The sequence below is a fragment of the Jaculus jaculus genome, chromosome 1 (assembly GCF_020740685.1).
Source record: "Jaculus jaculus isolate mJacJac1 chromosome 1, mJacJac1.mat.Y.cur, whole genome shotgun sequence".
In the NCBI taxonomy this organism is placed as follows: domain Eukaryota; kingdom Metazoa; phylum Chordata; class Mammalia; order Rodentia; family Dipodidae; genus Jaculus; species Jaculus jaculus.
The window spans coordinates 27,799,823-27,818,053 of NC_059102.1; the positions used below are offsets into that span (position 1 = coordinate 27,799,823).

The window sequence follows — 18,231 nt, forward strand, 5'->3', positions numbered from 1 at the left end:
GTCATATACAGGAAGAAACTCACAGCAGGCAAAGGATGATTGTCATTTACATTATTAAGACTCAGGAGGTTAGAAAGAAGGTCAATCATATTCCATTTAAAGAGGCAGTATAGGAAAGTAAGACAGAGAGATGCTCTGTGACAAAAAATGAAAATAAAGGGCTGGAGAAGTGGCTTAATGGTTAAGTGCTTGCCTGTGAAGCCTAAGGACCCCCGTTCAAGGCTCGATTCCCCAGGACCCATGTTAGCCAGATGCACAAGGGGGCACATGCGTCTGGAGTTTGTTTGCAGTGGCTGGTGGCCCTGGCGTGCCCATTCTCTCTCTCTCTCTCTCTGCCTCTTTCTCTGTCTGTCGCTCTCAAATAAATAAATAAAAATAATTTAAAAAATAAAAATAAAAAATCAAAGGTCCTAAGTAATATTTAGAAAACTAAGGTATATAAGCCTGAACTCCTTTATTTGTATAGTGTGAATAATGACAGTATGCTTTGTTATAAAGGACATTTTAGAAAAAATAAAGATGTAATTCTATAAAGAACATGGCACCATGACTAGAGAATAGGAAGTAGTGTGTAAACATGAGTTTTTAATTTTATTTTTATTTGAGACAGAAAAAGGAAGAGAGAAAGAGAGAGAGAGAATGAGAACACTAGGGCCTCTAGCCACTGCAAACACTCTTCAGACACATGTACCACTGTGAGCATCTAGCTTACATGGAACGTGGGGAAGCGAGCCTGGGTACTTGGACTTCACAGCCAAGTACCTTAACCACTAAGCCATCTCATCTCTCCAGCTTTTTTTTTTTTTTTTAAAGTGAGGCATCCCAGGCTGACCTAAAAGTCACTATATAGTCTCAGGGTGGCCTCTAATTCATAGCTGTCCTCCTACCTCAACCTCCAGATTCTGGGATTAAAGGTGTGCACCACTACACTGAGCATTTGAATGTTGCCTGCTTTTATATGGTAGCTAGAAGAATTGATGTAGAAAGGACAGGGTATAAGCTATGCCATAAGGATGGGTAAGTAGGCAGAAGGTGAGGCATGCAGGGAGACACAGAGGCAGAAGCAGTAGAAGAAAATTGTACTTTCAAAAGGACTTAAGGGCTGGAGAGATGGCTTAGCAGTTAAAACACTTGCCTAAAAAGCCTAAGAACCCAGGTTTGACTCCTCAGAACCAGAGACACATGGTGGCACATACATCTGGAGTTCATTGGTAGTCACTAGAGACCTTGGCATACCTATCTTCTCTCTCTCTCTCTCTCTCTCTCTCTCATAAATAAATAAATATAAAATATTTTGAAATGGATTTAAAAGAGAAATTTACCTGAAATAAAAAGGAGCTCAAGAACATCGCCTGCAAGTAGCTTGTGAAGGCTTATGTAATGGATAATAAACTTTGCAATTTATCCTGAAGTTGTTTGGCAGTCACAAAGGTTGTGAACAGAAAGGAGACATTATAATAATATCAAGTAAACTAGTTGGCAATGTTTCATGAGCACTTGCTAAGTGATGGGACAGTTTTATATAATCCTTTCACATGAGTTCATCTAAGCCTTGTACCTACACTGGGTGAGATAATGCTCATGATTGGCTTAGCATCGATCCATAAGTCTTAAAGCACTTCTGCAGACAACTCTGGTAGTCAGTGCGGAGACTCAGCAGCAGACTCCAATGGACTAGAAAAGTGCCTGCAGGCCAAGCCCAATCCAGAGTGTTGCAAATAAAGTTTACAGTAAACAAGCTTTTTTCCATCATCTTAGTGGATTGCCTATAAGTTCTTTCCTTGTATAGTCACAGCATTGAGTAGTTTTGAAGACTACATAGCTAAACATTTACTATCTGGCCCTCTACAGAAAAAAAAAAAAAAGTTACTAAAATCTGGTTTAGGAATGTTGGTCTTTAAATGCTTCTGACTTGAACTCAACGATTTGGGAAGTCAGGAATGTAAACCCATAAGGCGGTCACCGTGTGTCCAGTGGTAAAGAAGAGTAAGAACTTCTGAATTCTTGTTTGTGGTCCAAAATCACAGCTATAATTTATAACATGTATGGTAAGCAGCACAGAGTAACTTTGTAGAAGAATTCCTTGATTTTTTTTTTCTTAACGCTAAAATAAGAGATAAGGAAAAGTAGGAAGGAATTGCTGAGTCTGATAAAACTGGAGACTCCTTAGAATAGGTATTAGTATTTTGAAATATTTATTTATTTATTTATTTATTCACTTATTATTTGCATGCAGAGAAAGACAAAAAAAAAAAAAAAAGACAGAGTGTGGGAACATCAGGGCCTCTAGTCACTGCAAACCACCTCCAGATTACATGCACCACTTTGAGCATTTGGCTTTACATGGGTCCTGGGGAATCAAACACAGTTTGCAAGGCTTTGCAAGCAAGCTCCTTAATCACTGAGCCATCTCCCTAGGCCAGAATTCATTATTTTAATTACTTTACCCTCCCATGCAATAAAAAGTGAAACTATATTAAGCGTGGCCATTTTTCTGCACTGTGTCAGGATTATGCCATTTTGTCCCTTCAGTGTTGGGTCACATATCCTAATCTTTTTTTTTCTCTGAATTAGGGATTCTTTTATAGCAAGCCCAGTAAACCCTTAGCTATAGCTGCACATTTGATAGCTTCAGCGACCTGTGATCAACCCCAGTCACTCTTGCACAACTCTACAGCACATGATTCATCTCATCATATAGATTTTATATCTCTCATATCATCACGAAAGTGAGTACATTATTTTTTTCGAGGTAGGGTCTCACTCTACCCCAGGCTGACCTGGAACTCACTCTGTAGTCCCAGGCTGGTCTTGAACTCACAGCAGTCCTCCTACCTCTGCCTCCTGAGTGCAAGGATTAAAAGCATGTGCCACCATACCAGGCTGGAGTTCAGCATTTTGTTAGATAAATCACAATCACACAAATCTTATTACAGTGTTTATCATAATTGCTCTCTTTTATCACATATTACTGTTTTAATGACATGCTTATTTGTAAATTAATTTCAGTTAATTTTCATCTAGAGGAAAGAGCATAATCTTTACATATTTTGGTACTCTCGGCCATTTTAGGTGCCCACTGAATGTATTGAAACATATCTACAATATTTGAGAGGGAATTCCTGTGTATTTACTCCCTTCTAGTCCTCAATCATTTGTTTTTAAATTATCACTGAAATCAGATTAAAATCTGTTCACCTAGATTATTAATCTAATTAGATACACAAATTCTACTCTTACATTTTCGGCAGTGCCAAATTTAGCAATGACTCTTCAGTGAGTAGCTCAATGAAAGAATTAAAATTCTTATAATAAGTACAGTTTATTTTGTGGCTGATTTGTCCCTTTGCTAGGTGCTATGGCACTTATTTTTCTTGTCTGTGACAGAATACCTGGCAGAAACAATTTAAGGGAGAAAGAAGTTCATGTTGGTTCACAGTTTGAGAGCTGGGGACCTTTGTGGTGGTGGCATCTTGCAGAAAAGTTTCTTTATATCTTGTCTACCGGGAAGCACATAACTCCAGGGAGGAAAATGAAAGAAGATATCTTCTTCAAGGCCCATCGTCAGTCACCTACATCTGACAGATAGGACCCATACTGAAAAGGATCTACAGCTTCCTGAAGCAAGGCCCCCATCTAGGGACACATGAACATTGTATATCCATATTGTAACAGATACTTAATAAAAAAAAATCTTAATTCTCAGAAACTTGATAGGTGGGTAGTTGGGAGGTTAGTGATTGTCTTCAGGCTAGGTAATAGTTATCATTTTAGAATTTGCTATTACTCTCCACTATAGAAGCTGGTTTATGATGTGAGATTTTTCTCCATTTAGGTATAGGAAAGTGGTCTCCAATAACTGCACTGATGGAGTGAGAGAACAGTACACTGCCAAGCCACAGAAGTGTCCAGGGAAGGCCCCTCGTGGGCTCCGGATCGTCACAGCAGATGGAAAGCTCACAGCAGAACAAGGGCACAACGTTACTCTCATGGTGCAGCTGGAAGAGGTAAGGCTGCCACTAACTACCATCTCCTTTCCAAGGACGTTGGCTTATTCTACTAGTTCCTGGCTTTGTTGTCAGATCTTTGGTAACTTTCTGGATGCTAGAGACCACAGTGTTTGTTACTTTATGTTACTTTCAGTTTCATGTTGTCTGTTGCTGTCATTCCACTTTCCCTGACATGTGGTCCTCTATGTCTTTTAATTTACTACATTTTTTCTTCACTCCCACTTAATTTCTTCCTTGTTAGTGGTTCTCTTTGAATTTAACTTTATCCCATTTGCACTGTTTGGAAAGTATTTTTTTCTCAGCATGCAGGAATGGTATCTTCAGAGTCACTCAACACACAGTGACTCAGCCAACGCACAAGGCTCTACACTTATGTCCTGTCTTTGCCTAACACCTTGACTTTCCTCCCGAAGGCAACATGCTGTTGAATCACAAAGCACAGAAGCCGGCATAAACATAACTGAGTCTGATGGCTTTGACAGGTGAGGTCTTGTATCTTAGTGACGCTTCCAGAACATCATCAGAAGCATCAGTTGTTGTTTGACAAAGTAGGGTTGTCTGAAACTTCTGAGTATGCTAATGGCAGATTAGATAAAATTTGCCCTAAAAAGGCAAACTTTTCATCTGTAAATTAGGAAGAAAGTCTCTGAAGTCTGAGTACTTTCGACAAATCTTAGTTATTAAACAAAGCCCATATCTTCAACCTCATGTTTATATCTACACCGGGGACAACACTGCAACAGGCTTTGTGAAGAGATTCGAATCTTAAAAGTCAGTCATAATCTAGGTTAAAATATATAACACTGACTTCTGTCTTTCTCTTCCGATATCCAGTGATTCTTCATCTTTATTATGCATAAAGATCACCTAGAGAGAATATTAAGCAGTGTCTTCGGTTTCATCTCCTGAGATTGTATAGTAGGTCAAGGTAAAGTCTGACAATTTTAATCTCTAAGAGAGTCACAGGTTATACAGTGTGCTTCCAGGAAAAAAAAAAAAAAAACAAACAAAACAAAACAAACAAACATGGTAAACAGGGGGAAGAAAGAGAAGGAAAGAGGGAATTCAAAGTCTCCAGAGTATGACCTGAAAGAAAAGTTAAACGATTTTGGATTGTTCTGTCATGTTTGATTGAAATGATTAGTATTATAATTCATAATACTCCTGTTGAAATATTAAATAAGACTCATCCCACTAAATACTATGATTATTAGCAATTCTTTTCTTAGACCTAGAAATATACTTGCCAGTTTAGACCAGTTAAAATATCTGATATTTCATATAAAATCTGTGGGGACTTCTCCCCAGGCTATAACAGATTTGAGTGCAGCAAAATGAATATTTGGAGGGGATGAGACAGAGGGGAATGAGGCAGAAGGGGAGTTAAGAAGAGGAGTGAGGAAGTAAGTGAGGGGTGGGGAAGGAGAGGAGGAGGAGGTAAAAGTAACGACCAAAAGACTGAGAGGACGCAGTTATCTTCCGGAGAGATGAGGAAATCATCAGGATGAAACCAGAATTTCTCCTGCACTTCGCCTCCTGCACTTTGTCAAATCATGTGTTACACTACATGATCCTACCATCATTTGTAGCTCACTAGGGCGGTAGGCAGAGAGCTTTGAGTAGGAATAAATGAATCAAGGTTAGGACATAAAGAAAAGGGAGATAAAAGATGGTAGAAAATGGTTTCAAAGGGCCTAAACAGATTGAGTTATAGTTGTGGAAGGTGAAGAGGGACTTTGGGATCCAGAAATATTGCTAAAGAGATAATGACTGAAATTTTATATAAAAAAATAAATAAATAGCTGAAGAGATAGCAACATCTAGATGTAAAAGAATCAAATTCCTCCAGGGAGAATAAATATAAAGAAAAAACAGACTTCAGCCTTCAAATGGCCGAACTGTTAATAACAAAGAGAAATGTGAACAGTAGCCCCTTAAAAATGAGGTGTGATTTTTGCAATGCTATGAAATATAAATATGTATGCATATGTATGGCTTATATATATTATATACATATGTATTCATGTATATGCATATGTATGGTTTATATATATATAAGCATTTGTTATGTTTGTATGATAATTACAGAATGAAATATTATGCAATAATCAAAAAGAACAAGCTAAAGGAATAGGCAAAAACTTGAAGATTTATCTCATCTCCAGTGTTGAGATAAAGAAATCTGGAAAAAAAAAAATGGCATGCTTCCACTTAATAAAATTGCAGAATAACTTAATAATAAACATATAGTAAAAGAAATAAGACCAAGGGGCTAGAGAGACAGCTTAGTGGTTAAGTGCTTGCTTGTGAAGCCTAAGGACCCCAGTTCAAGGCTTGATTCCCCAGGACCCACGTTAGCCAGATGCACAGGAGGCACATGCTTCTGGAGTTCCTTTGCAGTGGCTGGAGGCCCTGGCATGCCCATTCTCTCTCTCTCTCTCTCTCTCTCTCTGTCACACTCAAATAAATAAAAATAAAAAACAAAACAACAACAAAAAGAAGTAAGACTAAGTGTTACCTGTGGAGGGGGCATGATAGAGGGCAAAGCAGTTTTCTCTTGCCTAAAATGGTACCTGATGGACTCTTTATAAAAACTGAAGTTGTATTTTTAATGGTGTTTATATTTCAGTTCCTATTTTATTCCACAGAATGCTTATGTAAAATATTTTAGAATTCCATGTGACTATAGTAGTTTATATTCTTATCTTGGAGGTTAAGGAGAGTAGACCTTGGATTGTTAGGGGAAAATTCATTTTCCAGAAGAGTCCTTAAACCCCAAATACACCTGTAGGGTGACTGTACACATCCCTTTTCCCCCGTGTATCAGGAACTCAGGTGAATAAGCAGGGACTCATGAGGGGACAAAATTTAGCTGGAATTCCAATTCTAAGCATACAGCAAAGGAAAGATAACTCAATGGAAAGAGAAATTTCACTCCAGGTCAGTTCTGAAGTTTGCATAGATGATGGAGAACGCAGCTTGGGGACAGAAGCCAGACTCTCAGCTGCTCCACTTTGCTTTACTTGTAACAACAATCATTGTGCGTCTCACAGTGGGCTGAGCATGTGGGAACAGATTGGGGATCCTGTTTCTAAGATGTGTGAATTCATGCCTTCTGGGCTCAAGAGGGTAGAAAATATCACGTCAGTTCATTCCTCTTGAGTGAACAGAGCGCGAAGAGGCCATCAGGGATGAGACCTGCTGCCTTCTGCTTGGAGACCTGCCCCTCAGGCTCCTACCCCCTTGGGCAGAACTGCTGTTAGACATGGCCCCGGTGTCCTTGTTCCTTAGAGCAGAACACACAGCCAAAATGACTTCCATGGGGACTTCACATTTCTCTGTGGGTTTCTGGACTAACGAGTGGCAGTTTCCTTCTAGAAACAACCTTAGTTTTTTCTGTTTCTGAATTTTGCACATAGTCATGGCCATGGCATATGATAAACAGGAAAAATAAATGGGGTCCTGGGGAGGCTTAAGGTCTGACACAATAATAGTAGCTCTTCAGATGGCCAACATTGATTGAGCACTACTCCACTTTGTAAGTGCTTCCCATGGGGTATTTCTATTAGACCTCACAGCGTCCTTATGCAAGTAGATGGGATCACCACTATCATTTTATGGACGACATCCCTTCACTAAGGCATAGAAAAATGCAAAGTAACTTACCTGAGACCACACAGCTCCTAAGGAGTAGAGCCAGAGTCAGGTTCATGATTTGAAATACCTTTCCTTTACATTGCTTTTCTTTGGTGGAAAGAAATCTGTTCCGAGTAAGAACTTCTTGTGGTTCTAAGACTCTTGGGGTACAGATAATAATAAGCAAGATCAGAAGAAAAGCCAGAAACATTTATACCTGAGCAAGTTTGTCCTATGCTTGTGCCCATGCTCTCAGACACTAATCAGAAGATCTGTATAAAAAGTTTCTTTGATGGCTTAGTGGTTAAGCACTTGCCTGTGAAGCCTAAGGACCCCGGTTCGAGGCTCAATTCCCCAGGACCCACGTTAGCCAGAAGCACAAGTGGGCACAGGCGTCTGGAGTTCGTTTGCAGTGGCTGGAGGCCCTGGCTCAACTGTTCTCTCTCTCTCTCTCTCTCTCTCTCTCTCTCTCTCTCTAGTTCCCTCTCTGTCTCTGTCAACTAAATAACCAACAACATTTTTTTTTAAAGTTTCTTTCTAACTTTCCTGAAAATAGACATAGTTTATGGATAGTTTGTTAGAAACATTTTCACAAACACAGAAGCAAACTCCTCCTTTGTACTGAGTTGTGTGCACGTGAACCCCTCTGTATAATCTCTATGTTCTCAGCACATAAGCCAAAGCACCGAGGTCCCAAGGGATGAACTGACTGTGAAATGGTTAGATATTGCCTCTCTGTGTTTGTTTTAATACCAATATTTTGCCAAGATTTTATCATGCACTTTTCATTCATTAATAGACTTTGTTGTGTGAATGTATACTTTGAGTTAGCCATCATTACTGTTGGATTGAGTTTCATATGTCCAATCTATGAAACAGAAAGTGCTAAAACACACAAGACAAAAAACTAATTTATTGCATGATATTGCATTAACACTTTGAAAACCCTCGATGAACTATAAATATCACTGAGTTGGAAATGTCAATCCTAGTTACAACTTTAGCATCTATATGAAAAATGTCTAACATTGGTGGGAAAAAATAGTCAATAAATATGGGTGGATTTGGAAAGCTTCCCTGAAGAAAGTTGAGATAAAGGCCAAAGCTTGAAAGGGAAATGCTCTTAAATTTAAACACCATCTCAAAATCTGAAGATCATTTGAAAGCTAAATCTCTTCCTTTATCCTCTTCTCCTACATGTCCAGTTATAGCATAAGATTATAAAAAATATATATATTGGGGAAACCAAAGCCAAAAAAATGTTGTTCCTAAAGAAATTCAAAGGAAAAATAAATTGGTACTAGCTAGTATTACCATACATTATGGTAGGCACCCAAACCAGAAATATTAGCAAATTTGATGTGCGTAGGAATTAAAAACCCCTTCAAAAAATTAACATATGAAGTCATCTTGAAAATCTGGGAGATGCAAATGAGTCAGTATGACAAATCCTGCCCCTTGCCAAATGCTACAATTTGCCTCATCCAAATTGTTAACTCAGAGAATCGCCTAACTATACAAAGGTTGATAAGAACTTTCACTGCTTTCCATCCCACCACTACTGCTTTCTGGATTCTCAGCAAATAGAGAATAAAGAAGTGTCCTGACATGGAAGAACAAGGGGAAAGCAGGGTTACTTCTATTTAAGACTCACTGTGGATAGCCAAGAATTCACAACAACACATATGTATTCATATAACACACATTCAATAATGCAGCATTTCCTTACATAAACAATTGGCTGGGAAATAATCAATAGAGAAGTTATGTCTAAAATGTCAAATACTTCTTCCACTATGCCTGAATATTAAGCCAATCAACAGTGTTTTGAAATGAGCCACAAATGTACCATAAGAGGTGGCATCTCTGTTTGTGGACTCACTCAAGACAGATGTCCCCAGGATGACTAATGAGCACCTAATGAGTGCAAAGTCTTTTGGTGCCATCACTCGCTTTGCAGGGAAATCTGACGCTAGAACGAGTAAGAACCAGATGATGGTGAAGAACCTAATCAGTCTTAGTCACTCAACAAAATTGATTTGGGAGACATTTGAGAAGGACGCTAGCCAGAAGTAATGTCTCCATGTTACAGATGATAATTAAATCAGTTTTAAACAGCTGTAAGAATAAAGAGATGCAATTCTCTGCATATCTTAAAACTTCAAAATTAAAGCTGAGACAGGGAATAAAATTAAAACTTTGATCTGCATCTCATCATTTCCAACTTCAATTTACATATAAAGAATGGAATTCAATAAGGAAAATTCGTGGTTATAAGTTATGTGAAATTTAACTGAATCATGAAGGCAATATCCTCATTACACGGATTCATGTCAACTATATTTTTTGATACTTTGAAAAATTGATGGGGACAAAGAAGTAGCCACAATGTAATAACACATCAGAAATATTACCAGATGCTAGAACCTCTGGAGGTAGAGAAGATGGTTTTAGAAGTACTTCCTGAGAGATCCTTGTTTACATAGAAGACAGAATTTGAGCTGAATTTCCATGTAGAGGAAAGCCTACTTGGATCAAGCGTTTGGATAAAGCACAAAGGCAGAGTTAGTTTGGGACCAATATTAGATTCTAGCCTCTCTCATTTTCTCCTCCCACATACGCACACAAAATGGGAGCTTATATCAATGAGCCATGAGATTCAGGACTTTCTTATATATAACTCCTTAGCCTACTCAGCTTTAGTCTCTTTCCTTTTAACAAGGTCACTGGCTGCTTTACTTCTTCTCCCTTGCTGCTTGATGTTAAAAGAAAGAGACAGAGGAAAAAAAAAAAATCACAAAAAAAAACTAGAATGACAACATATATCTAGAGGCCAAGTGTCTCAAGTTCAAGATACATTGGTTAACAGCTCTAAGCCTCCACGTTTCTTGCCTCTGAAAATTGGTCTATATACATCAAGCTATTGCTATTCCTTAGGGTCACAGAAGAAAAATATTTTCAGATAACTGTAAGTTTCTCCTGATAAGCAAAGAGAGATACCTGGACCATGGCTGACAGTTCCCAGGCTGGAGTCATAAGAGTATCCAGTTTAGATTCTCTGTCTTCTAGCCTGCTTGCTCAAGGACTCATCATACTAATGTGATACTCTCACATGGGTGGGAGTCAGCCCAGGATCAAGGATTCACCACACCATGTAATCCTTATCAGAGAATAAGGCTTTCAGTTCACCATTCCATGCCTCTGTGTCAGCTACTCAGTCCTCAATCTAGCCGAGGACTGATGTGAAAAAGAAAACCTCTGTCATGTGATAGCAGCCCTTGCAGTCGTCCTGTGTTGTACCTATGCTTCAAGATTACTCCAGCTTCCCAAAAAGGTGCTGATGTCACCATATATGTATGTTCACAAATATGAATTGCAAGAATAATATGATTATAATAATAAACCAATCTAAGTTAGAAGTAGCAATGAGAATCTTTAGTTTACAAATGAAGACATTGAGATACTGCTATACAGCATACAGATGCAAGGCGATCTGACTGTGAAATCTGCCACTCCATTGATTGTCAGGGTGGACTTGACTGACCTGTCTGCATTTTCCTAGAAAATGTTTCCTTTCACCTTTATAGTCTTCTGTCCATCCCTTCAAAGCTTCATACTGTGTGTAGGGAGACAGCCATCCTCTATAGAAAGAAATATTCTTTGGCCCAGGTAATATGAGTGGCTTTGCTCCCCTACTAGAATCTTCCAACTCACATATGTAGTGTGCTTCAAAGGAAATAAAAATGAGTCTCCTAGCTCTGAGGTTATAACCTGACTGTATAGGGTAATTGTCCCCATGTAACAACTCTGTAGACTTACTAACCATGAACTCACTTTGATTTCATGGCAGCTTAATAATTTGGAAAGGGGTAGAAATAAGCTTCCAGGCCAAAAACAACAACAACAACAAAAAAATCATACCCATTTTATCAAAGAGGTCAAGTGATGCCAGATATAAAACTTTGGTAGCTATTTTTAAATGTTGATAACAAGATGCTAAAACCAGTAAGATTCTGGATCTTTTGTGTGTGGAGGGGGGAGGGTGGTATCCATGTGCATTTAAACTAAATGAAATACTCTTTACCAATCTGTTAACAAATTTCTGTATGCTTTTTTAAATTTTTCGTTACATGTATTCCCACATTTTCCCAATACGTCATGACTCTTTCTGCTTTCTTCTTTTCTCTTTTAACAAAGCTAACATTTTTTGTAGTACATATTTTACCATTAGAAAAAAAATGATTGTACAGGTTTATTCCCACAGGAATCTCTCTACTATTCATTTTTTTAAATGTATTTTTGCTCTTATTACATAGCTGAATGCTTAACTTTATTAGCGATTTAAAAAAGTCATTCAAAAGCATTTTTAAGATTTATGTCACTTAGTAGTCCCATAGTTTTTCTGCCAAAGGCTGCTGAGGTAATTTCTAAAGCCACTGTATGGTGGTAATAATATGGCAATGTCCTGAATTATCTAGAAATATCTGCATGGAGCAAAAGGGCCTTAGCTTACAGTCATCTTTCTGCTTATCCCATCCAAATGTTGTCTCTGCCCTGTGAATCCTGACCCACTGAAAGCCAAGCATCCAACCCCAAAGACAGAAAAATGAAAACTCAAAACTGGTTGCTTGGTAAAAATCATATGGTGATATGTCCCATTAGAAAATGAAGGGATAAACCATTTTATAAGGATTCAATTGCATGTCCTTGACCTGGGTTAAATCTAGAAGCATTTGGATGATTAGCTGAGCAAACCCCAGATATCAGAGTCCTCAGATAAAGGCCTGGGAAACCAGCCATGGGCATTCCATCTGATGAAGGTAAAATATGCATGCAGTCCTGATTGGGTGGCTTGATATCTGACTCCCCTAACCTTGGCAGATCTTAGTATTTGTGTGAAATTGCAAGACCCAGTGCTGTGTTCTCTTTCTCCGCAGAACTGTCCATCCTCTGGGTCAGCTCATTCATGTTCCATGTTGTCTTCACACAAAGGCAAAAGAAGTCTATGCATGCATAAGCTTTAGAAAACTAGCCCTGAGCAGGCAAGGGAAGGAGGCTGACTATATTCAGTGGTGATGCAGGTGTTTGGACATCTTAGAGCTGTCTGGAGCTCAGTTTTGAATAAAATAGCCCATAGGGCATGATGCCAAGGTAACTAGCGAGGACCATATTCTCAGTTGATCTGGTAGGTGACCTGGGCTTTCAGCCAGGGCAGCATTTCTTGAGAAGAGACCGAAGAGGTCTGGGAACTGGCTTGGGGGCAGAAGGGAGGCTGAGATCAACTTTGTCTAACCAGGAGCTGCTCTATCCGGTGAGAGAAGAACTCACTTTACCCTTACATAATGTCATATGGGACCTTCTGAAAGTTAGAGTTGTTTCCTCATCACAGTATCTCAGTGTCAAACACTTATACCAGCTGGGATCCTCACAAACTTGTCTTGCAGCTTCTCTTGTATTTTGCAGAGCTTTGTGTAATACACTAGTATCCGCATGCATCACTTTTCTGAAGAATCAGATCCCTGTTTCTATGCTTGTAAAAGGATTTGAATTCTTGACTTTATCTGTCTCTGTTGCTGTAACAGAGTGACTCAGGCTAGTTGATTCATGAAGAACAGATGTTTATTTCTCATGGTTCTGGAGGATGAGCCATTTAAGAGATACAGAGGCTCATATCTGGGTAAGAATCTTCTTGATGCATCATCACATGGTGTAAGGTAGCAAACATCCCATAGAGGAGAATCCTACAGAGAATGAGACAGACAAGAGCTACTGGGAGGGCTCAGGTAACCAAAGAACATGTCTAAGCAAAGAGGCAAAGAGGTTTAGTTCATTCTTTTGTGACAGCCAACCCATTTCCATGTTTATGGCACTGATCCATTCACCAGGTGCAAGCACCACCTCTGAACATTTTATCCTGGGGCTTCAGTTACCAACACTTGACCTTCAGATGGTCCATTCAAACCATAGCAACTAGTAAAGTTTATGAAAGCTCTGTTTGCACACATATGTGAGACCAGGAGCTTGAGCATCTTTTTTTTTTTTTTTTTTTTTTTTTGTGAAGAAGTAGTAGGAATGTTGGACTTAAAGAAGGACTGCAGAAAAATGTTGTCAGGTCTGAGTCTTTTAGAGTTGAAGTTTGAAGTTTAAACAAGATAGTATCCAAAACAGTAACTATTACTTTTGGCCCAATAGGCTTTCCAGAAATCATCTGATTTCTTCATTTTCAAGAAAATATTTTATTTAGCTATTTGAGAGAGTGTGAGAGAGAGGCAGAAAGAGAGAATGGTGTGCCAGGGCCACTAGCAGCTGCAAATGAACTGCAGACACATGTGCCAATTGTTGCATCTGGCTTTACATAGGTACTAGGGAATTGAACTCAGGTCCTTAGGCTTTTCATGCAAATTCCTTAACCACTGGGCCATTTCTCCAGCCCTGTCTTCTTCTTTAGTGACTAGTAGGGCATGTCGTGGTGCATCTCCTGTGTGCTTACTTCAGGTATAAGACTCATGCCTGTTTCACTTATTCCAAATAAGTGCACCGTAGGGAGAACTCCTTCATATACGTACAACACTTTAGCCATCACATTTTCTCCTTTCCCATCATTTTCATTAATAAAAGTAATTCTAAAACCACAGGAATGGGATAAGGAATCTGACAGTTGTATTGGAATCAGGGGTGACTATTGAATCAGGCAAAAAAAAAAAAGAAAATATAAGAACATTTTATATAGCAATATCAGGTTACAATATTAATTTCCAATAGTACAGTGGCTGTAAGGTGACAAGTCTCCTCTGAAGATAAGAACATGTTTTACCACATTTAGTTCCTTCCCCGCTCATCAAGTCCTTGCCTCGCTGAGCCTCCCTCTCCGGAGTAGGTTTTCTCAGTGATGATGATTTACTTCGCACAGCCTATATATTCTCAGCCATAAGAAGAAAAGGCTGAAACATCCAATTTTCAAAGTCCAACTCAATGTTATCTAGTAATATTTTGTGCCCTAATACAAAAGTTCATTAAAATAAAACATTCCCCCAAACATAGTTGACTATAACTTACCACCAATCAATACAATATCTAGGTTACTTTCTTATTATCCATAATTTAATCCATATTTAAATATTCACAGTAGTAGGATGAATTCACTTTTCAATGTTTATTACATTAATATGATATTCTATACCTGCTTAAATATTATAAAGTCATGATTTATCTTCAGTTACTCCTCTGTCTTTCAGTCTTGTTGGCATCTTCTTGTCTTAGCCTTACTCTACTCCCAAGGTCAATAATATTCACAGCATAGGTTATATCTTCCTGTACCATTCTCTGCTCTCATCAGAACAAATAAGCGTAAGCAATACTCTGCCTTGGTCTTTTGTTTGTATGTATGCTTGTTTTTAATAAGCTGGGAGTAGCAGTTACCTTCTCATTGCTGGGGCAAACACCCAACCAGAAGCAGCTAGTGGGAGGAAAGGGTTTACTTACAGTTTACAGATTCTAGGGGAAGGAAGTAATTTCCTTTGGAGGAAGCTGGCTTGCTCCATCATGTATTCACAGCAGAGAGAGAGAGAGAGAAAAGAGCAACAACAGAAAGCACAAACTGCCATAGCTCAATCACAAATACCCCAGGCTGTAGGGGATACACATTTACATTCAAACTACCATATTCCTCTGCTGGCCCTCATAGACCCATGACCATCTCACAAAGCAAATTGCAGTCAACTCAACTTCAAAGATCCCTGTAGTTTTTACCAACATTAACACCATTCAGAAGTCCAAAGTCTCTTGTGAGATTCAAGACTGTCTCATATCTGTGAGCCCTGGAAAAACCAAACCACAAGTCACATACTTTCACCACATCATGGCAGAGAGTACACATTCCCATTGTAAAAAGAAGGAAAAGCAAGGAGAGAGTGGACCAATGCAAAATCAATAGCCAGCAGGCAAACACCAAACAGCTGCAGTTCCAAGTCTCACACCTATAAGCAGAGATGAACTCTCTGTGTATCCAGTTCCATTCCTCCAGCATGGTTACTCAAAGCCCAGGAAGACAATCCTGAGCCAGTAGCTGTCTTTGGCAGGTGGTCCACAGCCATGATGTATCAAAAACATGCTTGAGCAAAGCCATTTATCTTTTTTTTTTAAATTTTTATTTATTTATTTATTTGAGAGTGACAGACACAGCGAGAAAGACAGATAGAGGGAGAGAGAGAATGGGCGCACCAGGGCTTCCAGCCTCTGCAAACGAACTCCAGACGCGTGCGCCCCCTTGTGCATCTGGCTAACGTGGGACCTGGGGAACCGAGCCTCAAACCGGGGTCCTTAGGCTTCACAGGCAAGCGCTTAACCGCTAAGCCATCTCTCCAGCCCAAAGCCATTTATCTTAATAGCCTCTCACGATGACCTTATTTGACTTCTATGTAGGAATTTTAACACTGCTTCACATTGCTTCATCTCAGCATCTGTTGGAACAAAGGGTACTTTAGGACCCTCTTACCTGCATTCTAATGCTTCCAAAATCAGTACCAAAAAGGCAACCTAGCCAAATTTGTAAGTCTAGGGAAGAATAAAGCATGATCTTGAAGAGCATGGTAGTCCTTTAGAATTCTTCTTTCAAGCCTTCTCCTTGCACAAGAATTTGCATTACTACTTACTGTAAGCCCTCCATTGGGGTCAATTGTACCCTCACAAATCTTTTCCATTGTCCCAGTGCAGAGCAATTGGTCCACCATTCATGGTGGTAATCTTAACTGTAGTTTAATCTAAAATGAGTCTCTGTTCCTATAGCTTCAAACTTGCTTGATTTTTTTTTCCAGTGATAAACTGTGCATCTTTCATATATTTCTCTTTTATACGTAAGAAAACACACCATTACTTTCAAATTCAACTGGTTCAAACTCTCAGAGTTTTGTCAGAACACAGCTAGCCTTTCTGCCAGTATCCCAGTTCCAACAAAGGTCTCTCTCTCTCTCTCCTTTGCAACTTCATGAGCCAAGCCTTTCTAACCTATAATTCTCTCTAACTTAGTATTTTCAAACTCTATCCAATAAAAAGCTCATCAAGCCATGCTTAACAGAACCACAAGTCTTCTCCAGTTTAAAGTACCAAATCCTTTCACGTTCCTCCCACAAATATATTCCGAAAGACAAAAACCCACCTGGTCAGATTCATCACAGTTACAACCTCACTTTTTGGTACCAATTCCCTGTTTCGGTTACCATCTCATTGCTGGGAAAACACCTGACCAGAAGCAGCTTATGGGAAGGTGATGTAATTTAGTTCAGGCTTACATATTCCAGGGGAAGCTTCATCATGGTGGAGGAAGCTGGCTCACTTCAGCACACATCCAAAACAGATACAGAGAAAAAGACCAGAGAGAGATCAAGCTGGCTCTCTACACACCCAGTACTGCTGGACTCCAAATCTGTCCCCAGTGACACACCTCTTCCATCAGGGATCCACCTACTAAAAAGATAGTAGGAAGATTAATCTTAATCAGAAATACCTTAGGTTATAGGGGACATAGATTTAAATTCAAATCATCACACTGTGTTATGCTAGTCATTTCTCTACAATGCTTTTTTTCCCTATAGTTTTGTCTTTATTTCTTTTTTTTCCTCCATCTCACATCTTACAATGATTCATTTTATTTTGCTTCTTTTATTTATTTATCTACAATACTTTTTTGTTGTATGATCTTAAGCTCCCTTCCAAGACAAAACATTGGAGAAGTCTATGTCAGAACTGCTGTCAATTTCTGTATAGACCATACAGACTATACCAGCAGAATCTCAACCCTGTCTACAGTTTTTATCTCTGAGTCCATATATGTGGCTTCCCCACATACTTATGCCCTATTCCTTTCACACTCCAAGTACTCCAGAGTGATCACTTCAAATTAAAAATATTACTATGCCATTTTCCTCACATTCATAATGTACTTTTTGCATGACTGTATGTGCAACATGCATGAACTAATGTGTGTTCCTATGTGTGTGGGCACACTTGTGTGTGTAGATGTGCATGCACATGTGTGTAGAGGCCAGAGATTGATATCAGATGTCTTTAACAATCACTCTCCATTTTGTTTTTGAGGTCTTGACTTTACTGAGAGATGACACATGCAGCTATACTTTCCAGAAAGCTCCAGAGATTCCCCTGTCTCTGCCTCCCCAGCACTGGGGTTACAGACACACATTGCCCTGCCCTGGCTTTTATGTGAGTGTGTGCTTTATGTGCTCAGTTCATGTTTGGACAGCAACACACGTGAATAACTGAGCCATCTCCACAGTCCCTTTCTCAAAGCATGTTAATGGCTTACTTTTATTCTAAAAGAGAGAGCAAGACCAGAACCTTGGCCCATGTGTCCTAAGAGACCTTTCTCTAGTCACAAGCACAAGCCATTGTATAACATGGCCTTTCTATATCTCTCCCTTTCCTCTTTTCCTTAGCTTACTCACTCCCATCATCTTGCTGTGGCTGCAGGACTTTGAACTTCGGTTTCCTCATGTTCCATTTTCCTGGACTACATAACCTCCAACTTGCTTACTCTTCTACATTCACTGTCTGTCATCTCTTTCCAGAAGAT

General features: G+C 39.2%; 1 protein-coding gene across 7 annotated transcripts in view; it reads left to right on the plus strand.

Moving 5' to 3' along the window:
* The window catches only part of Sorcs1 (sortilin related VPS10 domain containing receptor 1), a 600,968-nt gene that overhangs the window by 479,996 nt on the left and 102,741 nt on the right, over positions 1–18,231 (plus strand). For all 7 annotated transcript variants that reach the window (XM_004659364.3, XM_045156924.1, XM_045156934.1 and 4 more), the window contains exon 18: positions 3,836–4,007. In XM_004659364.3, the coding sequence (XP_004659421.2) occupies positions 3,836–4,007 (172 nt within the window). The remainder of the gene's footprint in view (positions 1–3,835; positions 4,008–18,231) is intronic.